The sequence below is a fragment of the Triturus cristatus genome, chromosome 4_1 (genome assembly GCF_964204655.1).
Source record: "Triturus cristatus chromosome 4_1, aTriCri1.1, whole genome shotgun sequence".
NCBI lineage: Eukaryota > Metazoa > Chordata > Amphibia > Caudata > Salamandridae > Triturus > Triturus cristatus.
This window is the reverse complement of record NC_140585.1, coordinates 579416794-579440236: the sequence shown is the minus strand read 5'-3', so window position 1 is coordinate 579440236 and position 23443 is coordinate 579416794. Positions and strand designations below refer to the sequence as shown.

Sequence of the window (23443 nt, the reverse complement as noted above, 5' to 3'; positions counted from 1 at the left end):
GCTGGGGCACAACACAGCTCATCTTAACCTTTTTTGAGGAATATGGAGCGAGTTGCACTGATTGGGATCTATCCTTCAGGAACTATGTCATCCAGTTCAATGCTTCACCCCGTAACCCCGCGGCCCAGGCACGGTCAGCCAACAGGACATGATCCACCATGTCAAAGGCCGCTGACAGGTCAAGCAGCACCAACGCCTGAGTTTTCCCACTATCCACTTCTCTTCGCAATTCGTCCAACACTGATGTGACCACTGCTTCAGTGGAGTGTGCTCGTCGAAACCCTGCCTGACACTTGTCCAGAAACTCTGATTTCTCTAAGGAGTCGCAGAGATGGTGAGACACGTCGGCTTCCAAGATCTTGGCTAAATACGGGAGACGGGACACTGGGCAAAAGTTCTTCATGTCTGAGAGGTCTGCCCCACTTTCTTCAGGAGGGGTACCATGACTGCTTTTTTAAAGGATTTAGGTACCTGGCCCAAACTGATAGAAAAGTTAAGAAATTGTAGGAGACTGTCTCCACCATAGGTTTCCACCTCTAAGGACTCTCGGGAGACAGATGTCATTAGGCGACCCTGATTTAACTTTCCTCATGAGTTCCATCAGGTCGTCCTGCGATACATTGGGGAAGTGCAAGAGTGTAATGCTGTTCATGTCTCCCGGTGGGGAATCAGGAGCAGACAAACCCAAGGGGATGCTCCTTTTTATTGTGGCAATCTTGTCCACAAAATATGCATTGAGAGTGTCGCACAGACTCTGTGACGTAGTGATAGGGAGAGTCAACCTATCTAAGTTAGATAATTAATTGACAATTCTGAAAATTTCCTTAGATTTATTCGATGATTCATGGATTTTATTTATGAAATGGCTAACTTTAGTTTGCTTTACTAGAGACTTATACAATTTAAGTTGTTGGATATAACAGGTTCTCAGGGCTGGCGAATATTCGAGCGCCATTTCCTTTCTGCGTTTCAGAGATTCAGTTTCGCCATTCTCAGCTCTACTGAGAACCATTTGTCAGCCTCGTGGTTTCCTAACTTGTTAGAGCTATGCCTGCCTGCACGGGTGTCACTGGTCTCCTTCAGCCAGTTATACACATTTTGCTCATAGTCATCAATATCCTCCCTAGGCACCTGAGAGGATTTCCGCAGGTCCTTGCAAAACTCCTTGAGGTTAACCCGAGCCTGGTTCCCAAATGAAACCATTGTTTCCCTAAGGGGGTTTATCTCCTGTGGTCTGGTCACCGAAAAGGAGAAAAGATGATGGTCTGACCATCTGCATGGGACAATGCTCAAGTTCTTCACGGGTAGTTTCGAGGTCCAGATTTGATCTAATATGTGGCCTTTAATTTGAGTTGGTGAGTTCACCACCTGTTCCAGTTTCAATCTATTTATGGAAGCAGTAAGATCCAGGGCTTGAGGCCCCCCATATTCATCATTGACCCAGTAATTGAATTCTCCAACCAGTAGAACATTGGCATGGTCTACTATCTCGGCACTGTGGGTCAACATAGGCAAGTCAGTAAGCTAAGTTGAAATTGAATTGTCTTAAGCAGTTTCCTGAATTTGGCATAATCGGTGCAGGTGTGAATATGATCAGGTAACTTATTCCAACAGGAAGGGGCAAGGTAAGAGAAGTATTGACCTCCATTTCACTTAACAAGATACTTTATTTTCATTCTTCCAATGATAATAATCAGTACCAGACACTGTGATAATAGTAACTCACATGGGACAGCAACACTGATTGAAGCCATCTATAGAAACAGCATCAGATATAAAAATAAAGAAGGGATGTTGATATGCAAGGGGATTTTGCTCACTGATTGAAAATGCAGGATGAAGGCAGTATTACAATTAAAGACATACACAACCTCTAACACCCAGTTACATCTTTTATCCCCAGATCCATCTCTGTGCTGCAGTTTTACTTTTCGGATATTGCTCATTCACTTGTTCTCAGAGCCTTTCAATTCTTCTGCAGATGTAGAGAAAGGATATTTTACCCATCTCGAATAGTAGATGAAAAAAATACTATATTTGAGCAAGTAAATGTTGAGAAACCAAACTTCTGATTTAGCAAAATTCACTGCGTCTGCATGATTGTTTTTTATCTGAAAATGCAAAATGTGTACCTGGGGTGGGACTACTGGTAAGGCTGGAAGATTTGTTACCACATGTCTAATAACATTATGTTGTGAAAGTACCCCTGGCCCACACTGACACAAAAATTCCACCTCGTGCATGGTGGACACAGAACAATGTCCAAAGGCACTAGGGTACTGTCAGTCCAGGTGCTCTGGGGTGAGTAGTTACAGGCCACAATGAATTCTTTGTGTGTCCCTGTTTGGGATACCAAGTCCACTGCAATAAGTCAACCTCACCTAAAATTCTTTCCCTCTTAAGGTAGAATTGGGTGATCAGCCATGGCTTAAATCTTGGTGGTTGGGAATTAGTGAACGGAGCCAGACTATGTACTGAACAATTCAGTTAGAATAGAGTATGAAAGTGAAGCCAGAGTAGGGTGATGATACAATACTTTAATATCACAGTAAGACCTAAAATATATGTACAAAGTGGGAAAATATGTGCAAATACAAAAAATGTAATACAAAACACAATACACGACGAAATAGAGTAATCACAGGATAAATCTGTAATTGTGCAGTGAGAATGGTAATCTCATGCAGATGGCAGTAAAAAACATAAAGCAGATCTTAAAAGCACTATGCATTGATGAAATGAGTGGCCCTTGCTGAATTCTCTATACATTGTTACAACGTTCTAATGACGTGTGAAGCTCCAATGTTTGCAAATCTCAGAACACACCTGGAACTGAAATGCACAGAATCAGATACAATGCAGTTCATATAATGGTTACACAAGGTTCACAAACAGCTAGTTTGACCAATGCTTTAAATGACATTGTAGCTACAACAGAGGGTTGCAATTTTCTTGTCAGGATACTTTGCACCTCTGTAATATCCACTAAAGTTTATGACTTTAAAATTTAGCTAAAATTGAAACTATCTCAAAACAAATAAAAAAGGTTACTACTTACTCGAGAGTATTAGCAAGGAAAGGGAGCTGTGTATTACAGTTTAGATGTGTCAGCTTTACAAACTCAAGAGAGATACACTGAACTTCATGTGTAGAGATGACGCAGGGACAACTAGTAGAAGGCTGCACGGGAATCAGAACTCACCACAGATGTTTCTGGTGCAGACTAACTGCCTTAGCCAGCTGAGGGATGGATGGAATCAGGGAGCAAGGAATAACTGATGAAACTACATGCTGATATAATGAAGTGGGTGCTCACTAAGCATGGTCACCACTATCTCACGTGTATTAGTTCTTTGCTAAACAGTGACTGTACTACTGCTCCTCTTTACAACTGTGCTGTGTAAGCATAGATTGCAGATTTAAAAGGATAATCCACAGTGATCTCCACTTTGCTAATCTCCAATTCTCCTTTTCTGGATTAATTAATCTTCTCAGAGCAATTTGAACCTGAGTGTCTAAATATTTTACACGAATGATGATGACCTGCTATGATTGGGCGGATACATCATTGACATGCACAAATTAAATTAGGGATAGAAGGCACTATTTAAGTTTTCTGATTCTCCATGTTGGACTATTATCTGCATTTAGTGCCCTGTTCATTTGACCCATACGTTTGTAAGCATACAGTTTGTTCACCACATCATATCCTAAAGATATTGTTGAGGGACATGCTGAACATCCTGCCTGTTACCTCAATTATTATTACTGGCATTATGTTAAATTGCACATCTGAACTTGTAATGTTGTAATGCCAACATATAAGCAACTCAACCCAAAATAGTACAGGTATATAACAATTTAACCTATGTGCCTTTTCCAAGAAACACAAAGCCTATAACCAATCTACATGCAAGGCGTCATGAACATAGGCATCTCCACAGTTGTGTCACAGAGAGACAGGGCTTCTGGGGGACTGGTAATATGGGTGGAGGTACAGTTGAATTATCACCTCAAGTCTATATATACCCACTGAAGAGACTTTCAAATCATTGAATTATCATTTCCTTCAGGTCAATGCCCCTTAATTATATTCAATGTCTATAATTGGGCTAATCCCAAATGGAACAAAAGGGAAATCCTATGATTTGTGAACAGTCCAGACAGAACTACAAGGCCAGGTCTTCCCTGGAACAGAAACAAGCATCCTGGGACCAATTTCGGGACACCACCCCTCATCACCCAGGCTAGCTTTAATCCAGTGGTGCAGCGAGCAATGGAATCCACATCTGGGCATACCCTTAGGCACTTAGGGCACACATAGCAACATCAGAAAAATAAAATGAAGGCCGGATTATTCAAGCACTCACCCCCAGTCACGCATCTGGGTTTAATCCATTGTTGTTTTGCCCACCACATTACCACAGTTTGGACCCAGCTATATGCAGATCAGTCTTGTCCCTGCTCCCCATGGGAACAGTCCAGCCCAAACTGTGAGGCCAAGTCCTCCCTGGACAAAAAACAAGCAACCTGGGACCTGCTTAAGAGCATCACCCCTCATCACCATGGCTAGCTTTAATCCAGTGGTGCAGCGAGCAAGGGACCAACATCTGGGCATACCTTTAGCCACATAGCAACATCACAAAATGAAATGATGGACAGAGTGTTGAAACGTTTCAAACAACCACCCCATTCACGATCTGGGTTTAATCCATTGTTATTTTGCTTGCCATGTTACCCCAGTTTGGACCCAGCCATATGCAAATCAGTCTTGACCCTGCTCACCATGGGAACAGTTCAGCCCGAACTGCCAGGCCAGGTCTTCCCTGGAGCAGAATGTTATTTATACACATTGAACCACTTGGGTAAGCATGAATGCCCTAGAATGCAAGGACCAAATAACAGGAAAATATAAAAATGGGACAATGCTACTGTAGGAGATTGCTTACCTAAATTGTATACAGTTACTTTACCTTTAATTGACTATGCATATCGTAAAATGAGTCAATTCTTAACACCTTTCCCCAAGAATAGATGAGTCAGTATTTGAGATGACTTCTCTCCAAATGTATTCATCCTAATCTCAGGCCCCAGGGCACTCTAAATTGGTATGATTCAGATTGTTGGTGGGGAAAAAGGGCACTTCTTGACTCAGTAACAACAAATCCAAAACACATATCGAAATGCTGTGTAAATGATACTTAAACCTACTGAGGAATGAAAGGGAAGAGTGGGCAATGCAGTTATGTTCAGAATTGTAAGAGCAATCACAGTGCAAGATTAGCTGTGCATTTTGATATGTTGTTGTACATGGGATAGAAGAAATACCCAAAATACATATTGAAGAAGACAAATGGTGTGAATATTTTCCTGCCCTCTGTTTTTTCTCCCATTTGGCCTCATCAGTGGGTGATACAGACTTTGAGGTAGGGAGAATGCAGACATTAGGCTCCAGTGATGCAATGTTTCACTCCTTTGCACGAGGATTCCAAAAAAGTGGAACTGCCCCTGGGCTTGATAAAATGCAGACTTATCTTTGTAACTTGGAATCTACTTACCACTTATTTAACTCTCTTGGTGAACATAGTACAAAGTGGTATAGTACATTCTACTTAGGTCAAGGTAAATTGGTCACGTCTTTACATATGAATTTAGTGCCAATCAAACTAAATATAGGCCAATTAGCCTAACAGATAACACACAAGAAATTGCTGGCTGAATGTTACTACATCTCATTGAGGAGCATATTAGCAAGGGCTGGCGATATACTTATTGCCGCTTTAGCGTCCGTTTTCAGGCGATAAGCGGCGATAATTATATCGCAATATCATCAGGGACACGCTAGCGCGTGTTTCTTTGACGTAGAGCCCGTTTTTTCACAGCCTCGCATCACTAATGAGATGCAAAGAAGGCATGGCTTTGAAAACAACACATGAAAATATCGCAAAGGCAGCTTCGCGATATTAACAAGGAGGTGCAGCGATAAAAAAAATCGCGCCACCTTGGCCTTAACGCTGGAATTTAACGTCTGTTAAATTCCAGACTAAGGCATACTAATGATGGTAGGTGGATTATGCTGATACGACCACAGGGTTGTATCAGCAATGTTATCGCTGTTTTCCATGGAACATCGCTGGTAAACCAGCGATATTCCATTGTAAACACCGCTATCGCTGAAATATTATCGCCATAACGCTATGTATTGTTAATATAGCGTTATCATGGCGATAAATTTCAGCGATAGCCGGCGATAAAATTTCTACCGCTGTTAATATGCCCCTGAAGTCTTAGAAAATAATTCCTCACTGCCAGGCAGAAACTTGAAAATGCATTAGCACCTTTGATTGAGTGTTAAGAGTTCATTTATTCATTGAGCATTAGACATAGCTCAAGAATGAATTGGTTTATGTGGTTTTCGTGGCCTTAATGTGTGCAACTGTTTGTGGGCTGCTTTATGTGCACTTGGTATTCCAGCGGACCTACTCAAATCTTAATCTGGCTGCACACAGACAACTATGTTAAAGACCATTAGGGGACAGCCAGTGGTGGGTTTGAACCCCATTTTGTTAATCCTGTTTTAATAGTGTGGTGGGGTGGCTTAGTAACTGTACAGACGCTACACCCTTTTAGGAGGACATAAGAGTTCTACATCGTTGTTTTTTTATGAAACCTTTCTTGTATTTTGCAATCCGATGAGAATACAAAACCTACTTGATAGTTACCAGAACTATTGTAATTAACAGGGATTAATTCTTATTTTAATTAATTTATGACCTTTAACCGCACAAGAGATTTCGTGGCAAATTAACCTTTGCTCTGAATAGTTTATTGTAATTTGTCTATCGGGGGTCAGGTACAGCTCCAAATAAAATAAAAAAAAGATTCATTTACGGGCTTTTTCACACGTAGGGGAATTGCCTATTTTTCTCTTGCGCCCAAAGTTGGCCACTTAGTGCATGTTTTCTCAGTTCGCAGAGTGAATCTCCACTATTTTTCCATTCATAATTAAACATTGTGTTTACTCATCACCATACATTAAAACAATTCACGTGCTCGCCAAGTGGAATGCAAGTCACCTCATTTTGAATTCAAACAAACGTGTTCAATGTGATTTATGGACCGTTGAAAAGTATTTAATCTGTGAATCATTTTTCTGCATTTGCAAGACTAATGTAATGTAAATTACCTTTTAGGCGAGCCAGGAGACAAGATGTAAAATATGGTGACCCTAACACACAGTGCTGGGACATAGAAGAAGACAGTAAGCATTTTAAACGTCTCTACTATCATAGAAAAATGTTATAAATTGTATACAATTATTTTTAAAAAGCCATGCACACCGAACAGAATTGTGTCTAGCAAACAGATGAACACCATGGAAAGATCATCTTTAAACGAATTGCCATTCTTTCCTTCAAACGTTGCACTATTGATTGTTCTAAGCATTTTTTTCTGGAGATGCACAGGTCTTGCATTCACTCACACGACAGAACTAAGCCTGAGCAAAGCACTACGCTACGCTCGCGTAGTTTGCGAAGTTCGCGCTACTTCGCACTACGCAAACTGCACGTAGCAAAGTGCGAACACACGTAGCGTAGTGTTGCGTAGTGCTGCGGTCATTTTTTGCTTGCTCGTGGTCCTCAACGTCAAGTTGGCGACCACGAGCAAGCAAAATGACATCCCGGCGAGACTTTTTCCTTGTTCGCGATCAGCAACATCAAGTTGGCGATCGCGAGCATGGAAAATAAACCTCCCGGCGAGATTCCCAACGCGAGGAGGTCAGGTTTCTCATTGCGAGTGGTCGCATATGCTCGCGACCGCTCGCGATGAGAAACTACCAGTTCGCGTTGAGAAAGCTGCCGCTCGAGTAAAAATCTACTCGAGCAGCAGAAAACTACAGCTCGCACTGTGCAAGATGCCATTTTCAATGATTGCACAGTGCCGGTTGCTTGTCCGCACTGTGCAATCATTGAAAACGACATCTGGCACAGTGCGAACAAGGTACTACGCAGTTCGCGAAGTGCTACGCGTAGCTCACGTAGTGCAAATTGCACTCTGCGTAGCTTCGCGAAGGGCTACTTCGCGAACTACGCCCAGGGTTAGACAGAACCCACTTCAGTCCAGCCCCATGAACAGGACGTGGAACACAAATGAAATAATATCTTTCAGTTGTAAGATGTATATCTTTATATCATAGTAGTTGAGGCAGTCTTTCATAGCATTTACTTAAAAAAAAAATAAACAATGTTTGTGACAAATAGTGCAACATGACTTTAAGGAATTGTGCTGGTTTCGCAAATGATAAACCCGCAATGTTATACATTGTAATTTAGATATCAGACAAGTGGACACTTTCTGGAATACCAATTTTGTAGGTGCATCCTTTTCCTGAGGGGCAATTTCCTCATTTTCCTTTTCACATTGCATATGTAACTTAGGACAACCACTTTGTCCTATAACATGCTCCCATATATAGGCAAATTGACCCCAATGCAGACATAGAAGGAAGACAAAGCCAAAGGTCCTACTTCTCCACTGGTCCCGAAAAGCCTTTGCAAACGATGATCTGTGGTGCAAAGACAAAACAACAATTGTCCAGTCTGCTTGTGTCCTGGGGATCTCTTGTGCCATTCAGTTCAGAGCCTAGGAACTCCAGGAAGGTGGGTGCATTAACAGTCCTAAGGTGGCCAGCGTAGGAGGCTAAACATAGTCTCAGTTGCATAAGGCAGTAGTGATTTCTCCCTATTTCATAATGTTAGCGACTAAAGTGACAGTGCACCGCCTCATAGTCCGTTTTCTCACAAGTCATCACACATTTCACGTATAGCAATGCATCTGATCATTGACTAATGAGAAACGCAAATCCCATCAACAGGAAGACTAGAACTCTTTGATGACTGTGTACTCAAACAGAGCTATAGCCCAAGTTACTGGGGCATTAGTTTGTTTAGAAATAGTTAGACTTTTCAATAATTCATATGTAAAGGTGCAACTAAAACATATGTATACCAAAATTATTCCTTTAAAAGACTAAAAAGCCTTTCGATGACTATGTTCATCAATTGTCTTAAGTCGTTTTTCTTCCATTCTCCCACCCCACCACCTACCCCCAAGTACATATCAATCTAGCTATTTTGGCAGCGATTTGCAGCAGTTTCAGCTCTGTGTTGAAGGGTGGAATTGTCTATTCTACGTTCTGAAGCAAAGTGGAGCAGGAATCTCATTGTTATTTGTCTTTTGAATATGTAATTACAAGCACAATAACAATATTGTATACATAAATCATATCAAAGATTTTCCTTTATGTGTATGTGTACAGCTGTTGTTTGTTTTTTCAATAAGACCACATTCTGTTTGTTTTCCAAAAACAACATACTTTGTACCACATCATATTGCATAGTAATCCAAAGTTTCTGTAGTCATATAGTATTCTGAACAGTCTCAATTTCTCCTTCATCGGACATTAAAGGAACTGAAATGCTGAACCTTCGAGCACTGTTGGTAATGTTTGTGCCTAGCGCATTAATGTGCAGTGCATATTGTCCATTAAGAGAGTGAGCCTTATAGTGTGCCAGCCCAAATTTCTAACAAGAATTGGCAGCGCCGATCTGCCTTGCTTTGACTATGCTTTTTGGTTGTCCTTTATGGTTTTACGAATGCTAGATGCTTTTAAAAAGCAATAGCACTGTCAAAGCTACTAGCAGTGATGCAAAGTGCTGCAATGCAGAAGCCATCCAGGAAGTTTAGAAATTAAGGCAGTCATCTAGAAAGTACAAAAATTAAGGTTTTCATAATTTCATGTTTGCCACTTAGGCACGCCAGGCAACATGATATCATCTTGAAAGTATGAAAACCTTATGTTTGTGGCATGTGTAGCTGCAGAAACACATGTAGTGCATACTCCTGTTATCTAGTGTTGGACTTGGATGTGTGCAACTTGTTTTATTTGAAGAAGTCTTTTTGAGTCAAGAGGTGTGTTGAATCCACCTATCGTAGGTAACGCACATGGGCAGCAACTCCATAGTTCGATTGTTTTTCAAAACTGACGTCAAAGATATAGATGGAGCAGAGAGATACAGAAAAGATTATCATGTGAAGAAAAGAAGTACAATAAGATCATCTTCAACAGACTCCAGGAGACCGGGGAGGAGGGTGGGTGCATGGGAATCTACTGCATTACATGCCATGAACAGATGATTAGAGAGTAAGCAACATTTTTCATTCATTTTCATTTGTGGCCTGTGTGGCTGAAGATACGCATGCTTTGCATAGACTGGAAAGCATTCCTCCCAAAAAGTAGTGGCTTAGCCTGAGGATGTTGCAGAAGACTGGAAGAGAGTGCATAGAATGGCCTGACCAACTCTATCTTGTTATCTAGCCAGGACATCCACACAGTAGTGCTTAGTAAAAGTATGGGGATTGGACTAAGTAGCTGCTTTACAGATGCCAGCTAATGGTGTGTTCCATAGGCAAGCCATACAATTCCCTTTCTTGTGAGAGGCATGGTGTCTGGGAGGATGGGCAGGTACCTTTTAGCTTTAGTGTAGCAAGTTTAGATGCACTTAAAAAGCCAACGTACAACCCCTGCCTTGGAAAAGGCATGCCCCTTGTGTGACTTACAGGAGGACACTAACATATGTGGTGTCTTATGTAAAAGTGTTGTTATGTCAACGTACTACTTTCACGCCCTTTTGGTCCACTACAGATTCTGGATGTGGCAAGAAGACTGATAACTCAATTGTCTAACCACCATGGGGCAAAACTTATGGTTGGCTCTGAGAACAACCCTATTGTGATGAACCTGGAAGAAAGGTTCTTTCAAGGTAAGAGTGTAAATCTCACTGAGGGAAGTCATGGTAACAAGGAAAGCTACTTTCCACGAAAGAAACTGCACCAGGCAAGAGTGGAGTGGCTTAAAAGCAGGTCCCACAAGCCTAGTAAGGACAATGCTAAGATTCCACACCAGAGCAGGAGGCGTCCTGTGTGGGATAACTCTCTTAAGTGCTTCCATGAAGTCTTTAAGTACTGGTACTCTGAAGAGAGAAGTGTGTTGCCTATTCTACAGGTAAGCAGCCAGAGTAACCACATGTAACAGAATGGAAGTATAGGCTCGGCCTGATTGTTGAAGGTGGAGAAGGTAACAGACAATGTCTTGTACCGACAGTGTAAGTGGAGTGATATGTTCGAGGAGACAGTAGTGTACAAAGTGTTTCCATTTGGCTGCATCACAGGCCCTGGTAGTTGGTCTTTGTGCTTTGTAAAGAATTAACATACACTCCTCTGAGAGGTTGAAATAACCAAACTCCAAGACCTCAGTAGCCAAATCGCAAGGGTGAGCTGCTGAGGATTGGAATGTCTGAATGTACTGTAGTTTTGTGTGAGAAGGTCATGCCTGTTGGGAGCTACTTGAGGGGAACTAGATAAAGCTCTAGGAGAGTGGATAACCATGGCTGGTTCACCCAGGTTGGAGCCACTAAGATGAGGGCAAGGGATGTCTGTCTCAGCCTGAGCACTACAAACTGTAGAAGCGGGAGAGGCAGAAATGCACAGGCAAATATCCCTGAGCAGTTAAATCATAGTGCATTACAAATTAACTGTGATTGTGTTAGCCTAGTGGCAAAGTTTGGCCACTTTGCATTTTCAGTGGGGGTGAACAGGTCTATCAGAAGAAAACCCCACCCCAGAAGTAAGGGTGCAGAGTCCGGCGGTGAAGTAAAGGTGCAGAGTCTGGGGGTGGAGTTCCCACTTGTGTACTTGTTGATGCCTCCTGCTGAGCAGGTCTGCCGAAGCCGTTGTCTAGACCTGGAAGGTATTGAATACCCAGATAACCCTTCTGATGTATTGCCCACCACTAGATGGTGTGGGCTGAAGTGGACAGTTGGGGTAAGTGGGTTCCCCCTTGCATCTGTAAGTAAAACATGGCTGTGGTGTTGTCCGTCTCGACTAACATGACTTTTTTGAGAATGAGAGGAAGGAATGCTCTGGGAGCAAGCTGTAAAGCCATCAACTTCGGGTGGTCGATGTGAAGACCCTGCTGAGCGCACATCCACAAGCCCTGTATTGTATGTACTCCCCATCCGGTGACTGGGACTAGAGAAGGACATCCCAGCAACAAGTAGTTTGCATTCCACCACTGCAAAAAGTGAAGCATATGACCACACATCAACACTGGGGCGGGCAATATATTCCGCTCCTCTGGCAGAATTGGTGGAATTACGCCCACTCTGTGTTCTACTTGTACCGTGGAGTTCCAACCAAATTCGGCCAAACCTCTGTGCGGCAGAGTTTTTTCTCATGCATGGCTCAGAATCAAAAGTTGGTGAGCATAAGCAAGATTTGGCATCACCTAGTGAGATTTTCAGTCGCTAGGAAGGCACCCGGTGAGACTTCTCCATCATGGCGGTTGCAACTGTTTTTGGCCAAAAAACTGATGCTCGAGTTGAAAATCTACATGAGCGGCAGAAAAATCAACTAGAGAAGCTAAGCCCTCTGGCGCACTGTGTGGTGCCATTCATGCTGATTTTTCAGAACAGAACGAAATCCCGGCACTAAACCATAGCGCAAGTAGCTCGATTTTGTTATTTCCGCCCATTCTCTGAATTCCGCTGAATCTCATGGATTTCTTTTGTAACTCTGCAGAACTTCACAGTGTGAAACTCCACAAGATCGGCCCAGCCCTAATCAACACTAAAGCTTCCCATAGACCTTACGCCTGAGATCACTGTGTTACTAGGCACTGCTATGCGTCACCACACCTCGTGGCTCGAAAAAGACTTCTTTACACAAAAACAGTTGCACCCATCTGAGCCCAACATTATAGGTCAGGAATATGCACAGCATGTGACTCTATAGTACTACAGGGCACAAACAGATGCTTACAGGGTAAGTAACATTTTTCTTTCTATACTTTGAAAATAGGCAATACCTTGTGTCCTGCCATGTTGCATTACTTTGTGTTGCATCACGCAATGTCTTTGCCATCTTAAAGGTACAATAGAAATGTTTTCAAGATGATCAGTCACTGCTATTGGCTTTGCATATTCTAGCACATTTTAAAAGCACCTCACACTGGCAAATCCAATAGTGGCAGCCTCAGAGAGTGGTAGAGAGGTGCAGTGGCGGCTCCTCCACTATGGCGGATGAGCGTCGCCAGCCTGCTCTGCGAGCAGTAGTTAAAATAAAACTAAAATGATAATAACCGGCATTATTATCATTTTAGGTTTGCATTTCCTGGTGCGGTTCGGGGCTAGACTGGCAGAGCAGGGGCCAGGAGGAGGAGTGGTGCTCTCCTCTAAATTGGCATAAATGTTTGGCTGGCTCTCCCAGGCCAATCATAACAGTCATGCACACTTTGCATGTTCTGCACCCAGGCTGCATTACAGCCTGGATGCAGAACATGCCCAGGCCCCCATTCCCCATCTGAGTGCCGATCCACAGCGCTCAGACCAATCACAATGCTGCATTGCAGCATTGTGATTGGCTAGATGAGTCAGGAGCCAGGGTGATTCCTGCTTCAAAGGAGTGAGAAGTGGAGGGAGCAGACCGAGAGGCGGCGGCTGGCCAGGTGGCCACCCTGAAGGTAACTGCTTTTTTTTTTTTACAACCCCCATTACTCCCCACTCGCCACCTCCAGTAAATAGGAGCCACCACTGAAGAGGTGGCATGGAGGGAGAGAGAGTTTGTGGGCTGGAGAGAAGCAGGAGAGTGGAGAGAGAGGTGGATGACGGGAGAGATAAGTGAAGAAGGCCATTGAGAGGGCACCATACCAAGTTACAGCAGTGTTTGGCGTAATACACTAGGAGAGTGGAAGGGAGGTGATTGACCAGGTTGGTGAGATTCATTGAGCAAGGGAAAAGGCATGATAAGGCTCTGTGTTCAGAAAGGATTATTAGAAGGAGCAGGAAATGCACCCCAATTCATTAGATAGCAAATGATAAAGAAAAAAAAAGCCAGTCAATGACGTCAGCTTTGGAAGAAGACAACTTTTCCAGACAAATGTGTGGATAAAGAAGAACTCCTTCAGGGGTGGGAAACACAACAATAGATATGTGAAAGCCATGTAGTAAAGAACAGGGATACGAGACCGGCATGAAAACCACCCAGCCATAAGCAAAGGGGTAATCCATTTCCAAATTTGCTTAATAGTGTATACAGTGCTTTCTGAGGCATTCAGTAGGTTAAATCTTAGATGGCAACATCAAAGACTGCGAAAGCTGCCACTTCACCATCCAAATTTCACCAGTAACATCCCTGTCGGGACTGCTTGTATATCGCCCCCCCCCCTGGCCTACTCGCCGAATTCCCCAGCAAGCTCATCGACCATGTCACTCTTGAGTCTACAACTACCTCTAACTACCTCTTGTTAGGGGATCTCAATCTTCACTTTCTGGACCCAGTCGACATTCAGGCAGCCAAATTTTTACTGGACATCTCCTCCTCTGGTCTCTGCTTAAAGAACCCACAGTCCACTCACGACAAAGGACAGCTACTTGACCCCATCTTCACAAACATTCAAGACCTTAATACCCGCGCTCACTTCCCTCTTCCCTGGACCGACCATTTCCTGGTCCCCTTCGAATGGCACATCAATATTCCTTCACCCCAACCGCCCAAAATCAGAACTCTTATCAGACGCTGGCACAAACTGGTCCCAGAAGAATGGGCAGCCAAACTTAGGGAAGATATCCCCCCTCCCTCTCAAAACACCATTACAGCCGACACTGAATTCAATACATGGCTCACCCAATCACTGGATTGCCTCCTACCGAGATCCAGCACCCTTAAACGTACCAAGAGAGTTAACCCCTCTCCCTGGTGCACCCCCGAATTGAATCTCTTACGGAAGGAATGCAAGAGAAATGAACGCATATGGAGGAAAGACAAGACAGCAGACAAGAAAGGTACGTTCCGTGCTTCCATAAAAACTTACAAACGGGAGCTCCAAAAAACCAAGAACGCATTCTACGAAGATAGAAGTAAAAACTCGCCCTGCTCTGCCCAAGAAACTTTCGCTATTCTTAAAGAACTTCTTCAGGCTCCAGATCCCCCTGCAAAACCCCTGGACCCCAAAGCCGCGGAAAGTAAATGTATTCAACTGGCCACTTTTTTCGACGAGAAAATTCAATCAATTCTCGCATCCCTACCCCCCGCCGGCCATACGGACAGGGACCCTTCTAACTCTCCCCACTGCCACAGTCATTCCACCGATACCCCTTCTCGACACCTTCGGCCCAGTATCCACGGAAGAGGTCGCCGCGACGCTGGCCACAATTAAAAGTGGCTCCCCCAGCGACCCTGCTCCGCTTCGTTTCCTGAAAAAAGTGTCCAGCACCATTATCCCTCCTCTCACGTCCCTCATCAATGTCTCCCTCACTCAGGGAGTAGTCCCTCCCAGCTGGAAAGCGGCGGTGGTCAAAGGTCTTTTGAAAAAACCTTCACTGGACCCCCAGGACCTAGCCAACTACAGGCCAATCTCCCTCCTCCCCGGAAACAGTAAAATCACGGAGAAGCTAGTGAATAAAAAACTATCACTATTTCTTGAAAGTAACAACATACTCAGGAACTCCCAGACTGGTTTCCCCCCCGGCCAGGGCACTGACACCGCCCTCCTGGCGGCAGTGGAGAAGGCCAGAAGCATTCTGGACACAGGAGGATCAGTGGCAGTGATCCTCCTGGATCTCAGTGCGGCCTTCGACACTGTAAATCACCAGATTTTAATCCAGCGGCTGAGAGATACTGGAGTAAGGGGCATGGCCTTGAAGTGGCTCATGTTTTTTCTAGATGGTCGCTCTTTCCAAGTCTGGGAGAATGACAGCCACTCTCCCGCGATCCCCCTCCGCTGTGGAGTACCGCAGGGCTCATCTCTTAGCCCTACGTTATTCAACGTTTACATGTCTCCATTGGAGGAATTGGTCACCCCGTTCGGCATGACGATCATCAATTACGCCGACGATATCCAGCTGGTGGTAACCCTTTCACACCCACACCAAGATCCTTCCGATCTCCACAGCTGTCTCACCGAAATCCACAGCTGGATGAACACCTCAGCGCTGAAACTGAATGGGTCCAAGACCGATATCCTGCTGCTCGGACATAAAGAGCCCTCCCTGCCGCCTAACATCTGGCCCGACTGTTAAGGTGACCCCCCTGCCCCCAAGGAGGAGGTCAAGAGCCTGGGCGTATGGCTCGAAAAGAATCTGAGCTTCAGAACTCAGGCCAAAAAGACAGCAGGAATATGCTTTGGTCTCCTCAGGGCATGTAGGAAGGTCTTCCCTTTGCTTCCCGCCACTTCCCGGAAACTATTGATCCAGGGCCTCATCCTGGCAAGGTTAGATTACTGCAATGCAATCTACCTGGGTGCCCCGGAAGCTACTTTTAATACCCTGCAGAGAATCCAAAACGCCGCTGCCCGACTACTCACTCACACACCAGCCAGATCTTCGGCAAAGCCAGCTTTGAAGCTCCTTCACTGGCTCCCAGTCAGAGAGAGGGTTGCTTTCAAAGCCCTCTGTCTGGCCCACAAACTTCTCCATAACAAAGGCCCACCCATCCTCAATAATTTTATCATCCCCTACAAAGCGACAAGAGCTCTTCGATCAAACGGAGAGAATTTCATCACGGTTCCCAGAGTAAAAAAAGATCGGTCTGGAGGACGCCGCTTCTCGGTCCACACTGCCAAACATTGGAACAGCCTCCCTCGGAGTCTAAGAACCGAACCAAATCTCCTTCAGTTCAGGAAGGCACTGAAAACTCTTCTCTTTCCCTGATTCCTCTTCCCTCCTGCTGCTGTTCCCCCCCGAAGTCAGGTTCAAGCGCTGGGATGCTCAAGGGTTACTACGCGCTCTACAAAAACCTTAAATTAAATTAATCTTGAAGTTATCTGTAGAAAGATTACCAAAAAGTTCACTCCCTAAGGAAGATGTACAAACACAGATTCATTTACTTTATTGTAAAACATCATCACCATGTGAGGTAATAAACCTGTGAGTTCAGATCTGGGCCCTGAGTGTTCTGCTTTTTTAGAAAACTCATAATTTACATACAAAACCTCAGCAAACTGACCTTATTCACAGACATTGTGGTCATCTAAGGATTGCGCACTATGAAATGAAATTTAACTGGTAATGGCATGATACTGCTGCATGGTAACATACATTTTTCATTCGAAGTTTGCACCCTTCCAGTACTGTGCAATTGATAAGCAGGGCCTTAGTGGAACATTCACACAATGCATTTTGACCTGTAGTGGAGCACTAGAAGTTTGATTTCTATGGAGGTCTGATGTCTGATAAAAGGCACCAAACTCCTATGGTCTGAGCAAGTGTCTGACTCTAGTATATCTCTGTTAGGCTGATGTCTGATAAAAGGCACCACGCTCCTATGGTCTGAGCAATTGTCTGACTCTAGTATATCTCTGTTAAAAATTATCATCTTTTGCATGGCAGTCCCCCAGATTTTTCCCTCTCTGTTCATGACCCCCTTTTTGTTGTCCATGGGACTCTGCAAACTTTACTCCTGCAAACTAGTGATAAAGTGCTTGTGCTCTCTGTTAGACCTGGCATCATTGGCATGAGTCTCTCCTCTATTTTTTTCTGGTTGCCTCCTCTGTTTACGATGTTTTTGCTGGATTATTGCTTTGGGCACTGTGCCACTGCTGATCAGTGCCACAGTGCAAGTGCTCCCTATGTTAAATTGATACATTGATTGGTGTTACCATGATTGGCTTGGTTGACTTACTGTTCAGACCCTAGTCTAGTGCACTGCGTGTGCCAAGGGCGTGTAAGTTAACTGCTGCTGGTGGGCTTGCAGCACTGGTTGTGCCACCCACAGAAGCAGCGTGTAAAATGTGTCTCAGGCCTGCCACCGCAGCGCCTGTGTGTAGTCCCTGACTGCCATGTCGACTTGGTAAGGAAACCTACTTACCAGTCTCTAAACCTTCACTTTGCCACATTTCAGACACCTCTATGGTAGGCCCTAGGGCAGGGTGCATTGTTGGTAAAAGGTAGGTCATGCCCTGATGTGTGTGGCATGACCTAATAGTGAATTACAGCCATTTTCGTTTTTCACTATTGAAGGGCTACCTGCCTCCAATAGGCCAGACTGGGCAGACTGATTATTAACTCCATTATAATCTATCTGACTCAGGGAGCATGGTAGCAAGTCGAGTTTAGTATCCCTGAACTCAGAATTTAATAACACACCCTTTAGGATGGATGGTTTTTAAATTCTATGTTTGAAAATAGCACTTTTAGAAAGTGGCTATTTTCTTGTCCAACTATCTACCGGTCTCTGCTGGTTTGGTGTGTGTGTCAGGGGCTGGGTGGCTCCAGAGGTCTGAATGAGTCAGTGTGGGGTGAATGGGGCGTTTACACATAGAGTGAGGGAAGAGTAGCCTGCCCTGCCTGACACAATACTGGCTCCGCCTCCTGCTGGGCGACTGATAGCCCTGCTCCTGCCAGTGACAATACTGGCTCCGCCTCCTGCTGGGCGGCTGAGGACTCTGCCCTGCTCAGTGAATAGGCCAGGTGCCTCTGCCTGGCAACACCCACAACAAACCTGAGATGGTGGGAATCGCCCTGCTTGGACAAAGGGAAAAAGGGGTATAAGAGAAGGACCCCTGAACCAAGAACTCAGATCACTTCTGACAAGGAAACCTGTACCAAGGACAAGAAGCCTGCTGATCTAAGGACTTGCCTCCCCTTTCTGCCAGAGTGCTGTTTTGTTGTGGAGGAACCTGAAAGCTGCTTCTTTATTTTTGCCAAGGAACAAGGAGAGAGGAACTTGGTGTGTACTCTCTGAACACTTGCTAGGAAATCTCCAAGGGCTGGAAGAGTGCCAGTCTCCTGCTGAAGTCACAGGGCCAAAGGACTTCACCAATTGCTGAATTGCTGGAAAGTGTTGTTTCCAGTACACAAGGGAAAATCTGCAGTCTCGACGCCAGCAGCGACGCCAGTGAGCAGTGGGTATCGGCCCCGGCTCCAAGTGACCCCGTCTCGACGCCGGTATCGACGCCAGTGAGGAGTGAGTATCGTCTCCACCTCCAAGCGACCCCGTCCCGACGCCGCTGCTGACCGCATCGACTCGACGCCCTTCTCGATGCCGTGAGCGCTGCTCCGGCCCGACATCCCTCGACGCCGCTGCGGATTGACCCGACTCCGAGGCACGATCGACGCCGACCTCGACGCCGACATCTCGACGCCGTGGATCATCATTTTCTTCGTTTCTCAAGGTACTGTACTTGTGGGGTCTGTTGCGGCTCCAGGCTCGACGTAGCGCTCCTCGCGGTCGACGCCGAACCTTGGGAATCTTGTAGACTCGACGTCGTGTGACTCCTGTGGGGGTTACATTGTTGCCAAAGAACTGTGCTCAGAAGAATACTTTGCTAAAGAACTATTTGCCAAGAAGAAACCTTACTTGAACTATTATTTTTCCTTCCAAAGAGTATTTATTAAGACTGTGGTATATTTTTGTCGTTATTTGGTCTTGTGCTAAGCCTTATATAAAAATACTATTTTTATAATAACTTCTGTGTCGTGTCCATCTGTAGTGTATTCACTTTATTACTGTATGTGGTCATAAATGCTTAACACACTGCCTCTGAGATAAGCCTGTCTGCTCTGCCAAGCTACCAAGGGGGTAGCAGGGGTTATCTGAGTGTGTAATCCCCTTCCCCTGACTAGAGTTGGTAGGTCCCTATTTGTCAGAAGTGTATACCTCTGCCAACTAGAGACCGCCGGTTCTAACATTGGTGGTCAGCGGTGAGGATTTGAACTTTGCATTTATGACTCATGTGCAGTGATTAGTGTACGCTACATAGTGAAAGCAGACCATAACGCAGCCACATTCGGTTTTGGTAGGATTGCCTATTTTTGTTCTCCGCTTTCCTGGATCTGATTTTTTTTAAACACTGCCAGTTTTGACCATGGAGAATGCCAGAGCTGCTACACCTGTGGAGATTGTTGTGGGGGAATTTGATAAGGAGAAGATAGATTCCTACGTGCTAAAGGATCTAAAAGGAAGCAGTTTAAAGTTCCTACCACAGGTCTCACAAGGAAAGACGACTTCCTCAAAGCGCTGAAGGCCTGGTTAGAGGCCAGAAATCCCTCTGATCCGGTGGTGGTACCGGAAGAGGAAGAAGAAGAGGAAGAGGAAGAGCCCAAAGGTGGGCCAGTGTCATCTCCAGGCAGTAGTGCGTCCTCTAGGAGCCTTTCCCCCGAAGAATTAGAAGACAGGGAGAAGGAGAGGGGGTACAAGTTGGAAATGGCAAAACTTAAATTAGGAGGGCAGTTGGAATTAGAGAATGCAAGAAGCAAGAGAGAAGCTGAAATGGAGAGCAAAAGATTAGATTTTGAGAGAGAGAAATTAGCGTTTGAACGTGAGAAGATGGTGAGGGAGATGGAGCTTAAAACTAAGAGTTTAGAGTTGAATCCCTCTGGTGGCAGCACTCCATCTGTGCCTGCAGAAAGTAGGTTTTATTTTCCTAAAGATGTGATCAAAGATTACAGTAAGAATGAAGATATTAGCCAATGGTTTAAAGCATATGAGTTAGCGTTATTGGCCCACCGGGTCCCTGAGAAGGATTGGGGAACGGGGTTGTGGAGCCGCTTTACAAACGAGGGGAGAGATACCTTGTTGAGCCTTCCTGCTGAGGATAGGATGTCTTATACTCATATGAAAGATGCTTTAATGCTGAGATATGGCTTAACCCCAGAAAAGTACAGACAAACCTTTAGAGAATGTAAGAAGTTGCCTGGTACTACGTGGGTTGAATATGTGTCTTTTTTCTGCAGAACCATGGATGGTTGGATAAAGGGTAGCAAGGTTGATAGTTATGATGCTCTTTATGATTTGTTTGCTTGGGAGCACTTGTCTAATAACTGTTTTCCAGAGCTACGCCAGCACCTTGTTGATAGCAAGCTATCTAACCCTAGAAAACTTGCTGAGGAGGCGGACCGCTGGGTCAGTACCAGGGTCCACAAGGGTCCGGTGGGAGACTCAGCCAAAGGTGGGCAGGGTCCCCAGCAGAAGAGTGGGGGGGACAGGGGTAAACAGAGGGAGTTTCAGAAAGGGCCCCAAAGTAGTCCCCAAGGGAACCAAGGGAAGGGTTCCCAGCCTCCCCCTGTAAAGAAGCCAGAGGCCCCGACAGGTAAACCTGTTCACAGGGGCCCCATGACCTGCTATGCCTGTAAGCAGGTGGGACACCGTTATTATGATCCCCAGTGTCCCATGAAGGATTCGAATGCACCGCCGCGTGCACCCCCTCGTCAGGTAGCGAGTGTAGCCCTGGGAGGGGAGGAGATGGGTGCCCCCGGTGGGTGGGGTCCCGCAGAAATGTCCCTGGTCTCTTTAGGAGACGTGGAAATGGTCCCTCCAACCCCTCTGCCTAGTAACACTAAGAAATATAGGCAGTGGGTGACCATTAATGGCCATAGGGTGGAAGCTCTCAGAGACACCGGAGCGAGTGTGACAGCTGTCAAGTGTCACTTGGTGTCCAGAGAGCAGGTGGTCCCTCATGCATTCTACCCCGTTGTAGCTGCTGACAACTCACAGAGTCAGTGTGAGGTAGCTCAAGTTCCCTTTGAGTGGGGGGGGGGTCTCAGGTACTCTTCAGGTTGCTGTGAGGCCCGCCATGCCTGTTGATTGTCTCTTGGGCAATGATTTGGAGGACTCCCCTTGGGCTATGGTGGAGAGAAAAGCGCATCTGGAAATGTTGGGTCTGCCTGAGTGGGTGTGTGCGACCACCCGGTCCATGTCAGTCAGTAAGGGTGTTGATGGTGGCCCGGAGCCTGAAAGTATGGCCCAGGTCCCAACCGTGAAGAGAAGAGGCAGGGGGCGCGGGAAACCGTCCCCCATCGTTCCCGCGGTCCAGGAGGGAGCAGACCCTGAGGGGGATGCCCTGGAACCGACAGGAGAACAAGTGGCCGAACTGGGAGACCTGCCCGAGCTGACCCATTGGCAGCAGGATGGTGGTCCCTCCAGGGAGGAATTTTGTGCTGAACAGAAAGTGTGCCCTTCTCTTGTGGGTATGAGGCAGCAGGCCTCAGCCCAAACGACAGGTGATCAGTCAGGATCACATTGGGTCTACTGGGAGAACGATCTCCTGTATAGCGAGCCTAAGGCTGCTGAACCTGGGTCAGCCCGTGTGCTGGTGGTACCCCAGCGCTTCAGAGCCTTCCTACTGGGGTTGGCTCATGACGTTCCGTTAGCTGGACATCTGGGGCAGGACAAGACCTATGACAGGCTTGTCACCCATTTTTATTGGCCTCAGATGAGAAGGGATTCAGATATCCATTGTAGGACCTGTCAAACTTGCCAGGCAAGTGGGAAAAGTAGGCGGAAGCAGAAGGCTCCCCTCCAACCTTTTCCCGTCGTCAGTACCCCCTTTGAGCGAGTGGGAATTGACATTGTGGGGCCACTGGACCCCAAGACAGCCATGGGCAACAGGTTTATCCTGGTCTTGGTGGACCATGCCACCCGGTACCCGGAAGCCATCCCTCTCTGAACAGTGACGGCCCCCGTGGTGGGACGGGCACTGATGGGTGTTTTCTCCCGCATGGGGTTCCCCAGAGAGGTGGTGTCAGACCGGGGCACCAACTTCATTTCGAATTATATGAAGTCCCTGTGGAAGGAGTGTGGGGTAACCTACAAGTTTACCACTCCTTACCACCCTCAAGGTAATGGGCTGGTTGAGAGATTCAACCGGACCCTAAAAGGCATGATCATGGGTCTTGAAGAACCAATGAGGCGTAAATGGGACGTCCTCTTGCCATGCCTGCTGTTTGCTTACCGTGAGGTGCCACAGAAGTCTCTAGGGTTCAGCCCCTTTGAGCTTTTGTATGGTCACCCGGTAAGAGGACCTTTGAGTCTGGTTAAAGAAGGCTGGGAGCAATCTCCCAGGAAACCTCCCCAGGATGTATATAGTTACATGCTGGCCTTTAGGAACCAGACTCGGCGCTTCAGAGATCTTGCTCAGGCAAATCTGGAGGCCAGCCAGGAAGAGATGAAGCGGTGGTACGATCAGAATGCCACTCTGGTTGAGCTTCAACCTGGTCAGAAAGTTTGGGTCATGGCCCCTGTGGAACCTTGTGCGCTCAAGGACAGGTGGACTGGACCGTTTGAGGTTGTGGAGAAAAAGAGCGATGTCACCTACTTGGTGGACTTGAAGTCTCCCAAGAACCCCTTAAGGGTCCTGCATGTCAACCGGTTAAAGCCCCACTTAGACAGGTCCGAAGTGGGCATGCTCCTTGCCACAGATGCTGGGATGGAGGAGGAGAGTGAGCCTCTTCCTGACCTCCTGTGTGCAAAAGAAAAAGATGGGTCAGTGGATGGTGTTGTCCTCTCTGACACACTGACCCCTGAGCAGCAGCAAGATTGTCGCCACCTGTTGGTACAATTCCCTGATCTGTTCTCCTTAATCCCTGGTGTCACTCAGTGGTGTGTCCAT

The 23443-nt window shown here is 45.8% G+C and overlaps 1 protein-coding gene across 2 annotated transcripts in view; it reads left to right on the top strand.

Moving 5' to 3' along the window:
* Positions 1–23443, top strand: part of SEMA3D (semaphorin 3D) — a 375590-nt gene that overhangs the window by 316620 nt on the left and 35527 nt on the right. For both annotated transcript variants that reach the window (XM_085652905.1, XM_085652906.1), the window contains exon 16: positions 7194–7261. In XM_085652905.1, the coding sequence (XP_085509031.1) occupies positions 7194–7261 (68 nt within the window). The remainder of the gene's footprint in view (positions 1–7193; positions 7262–23443) is intronic.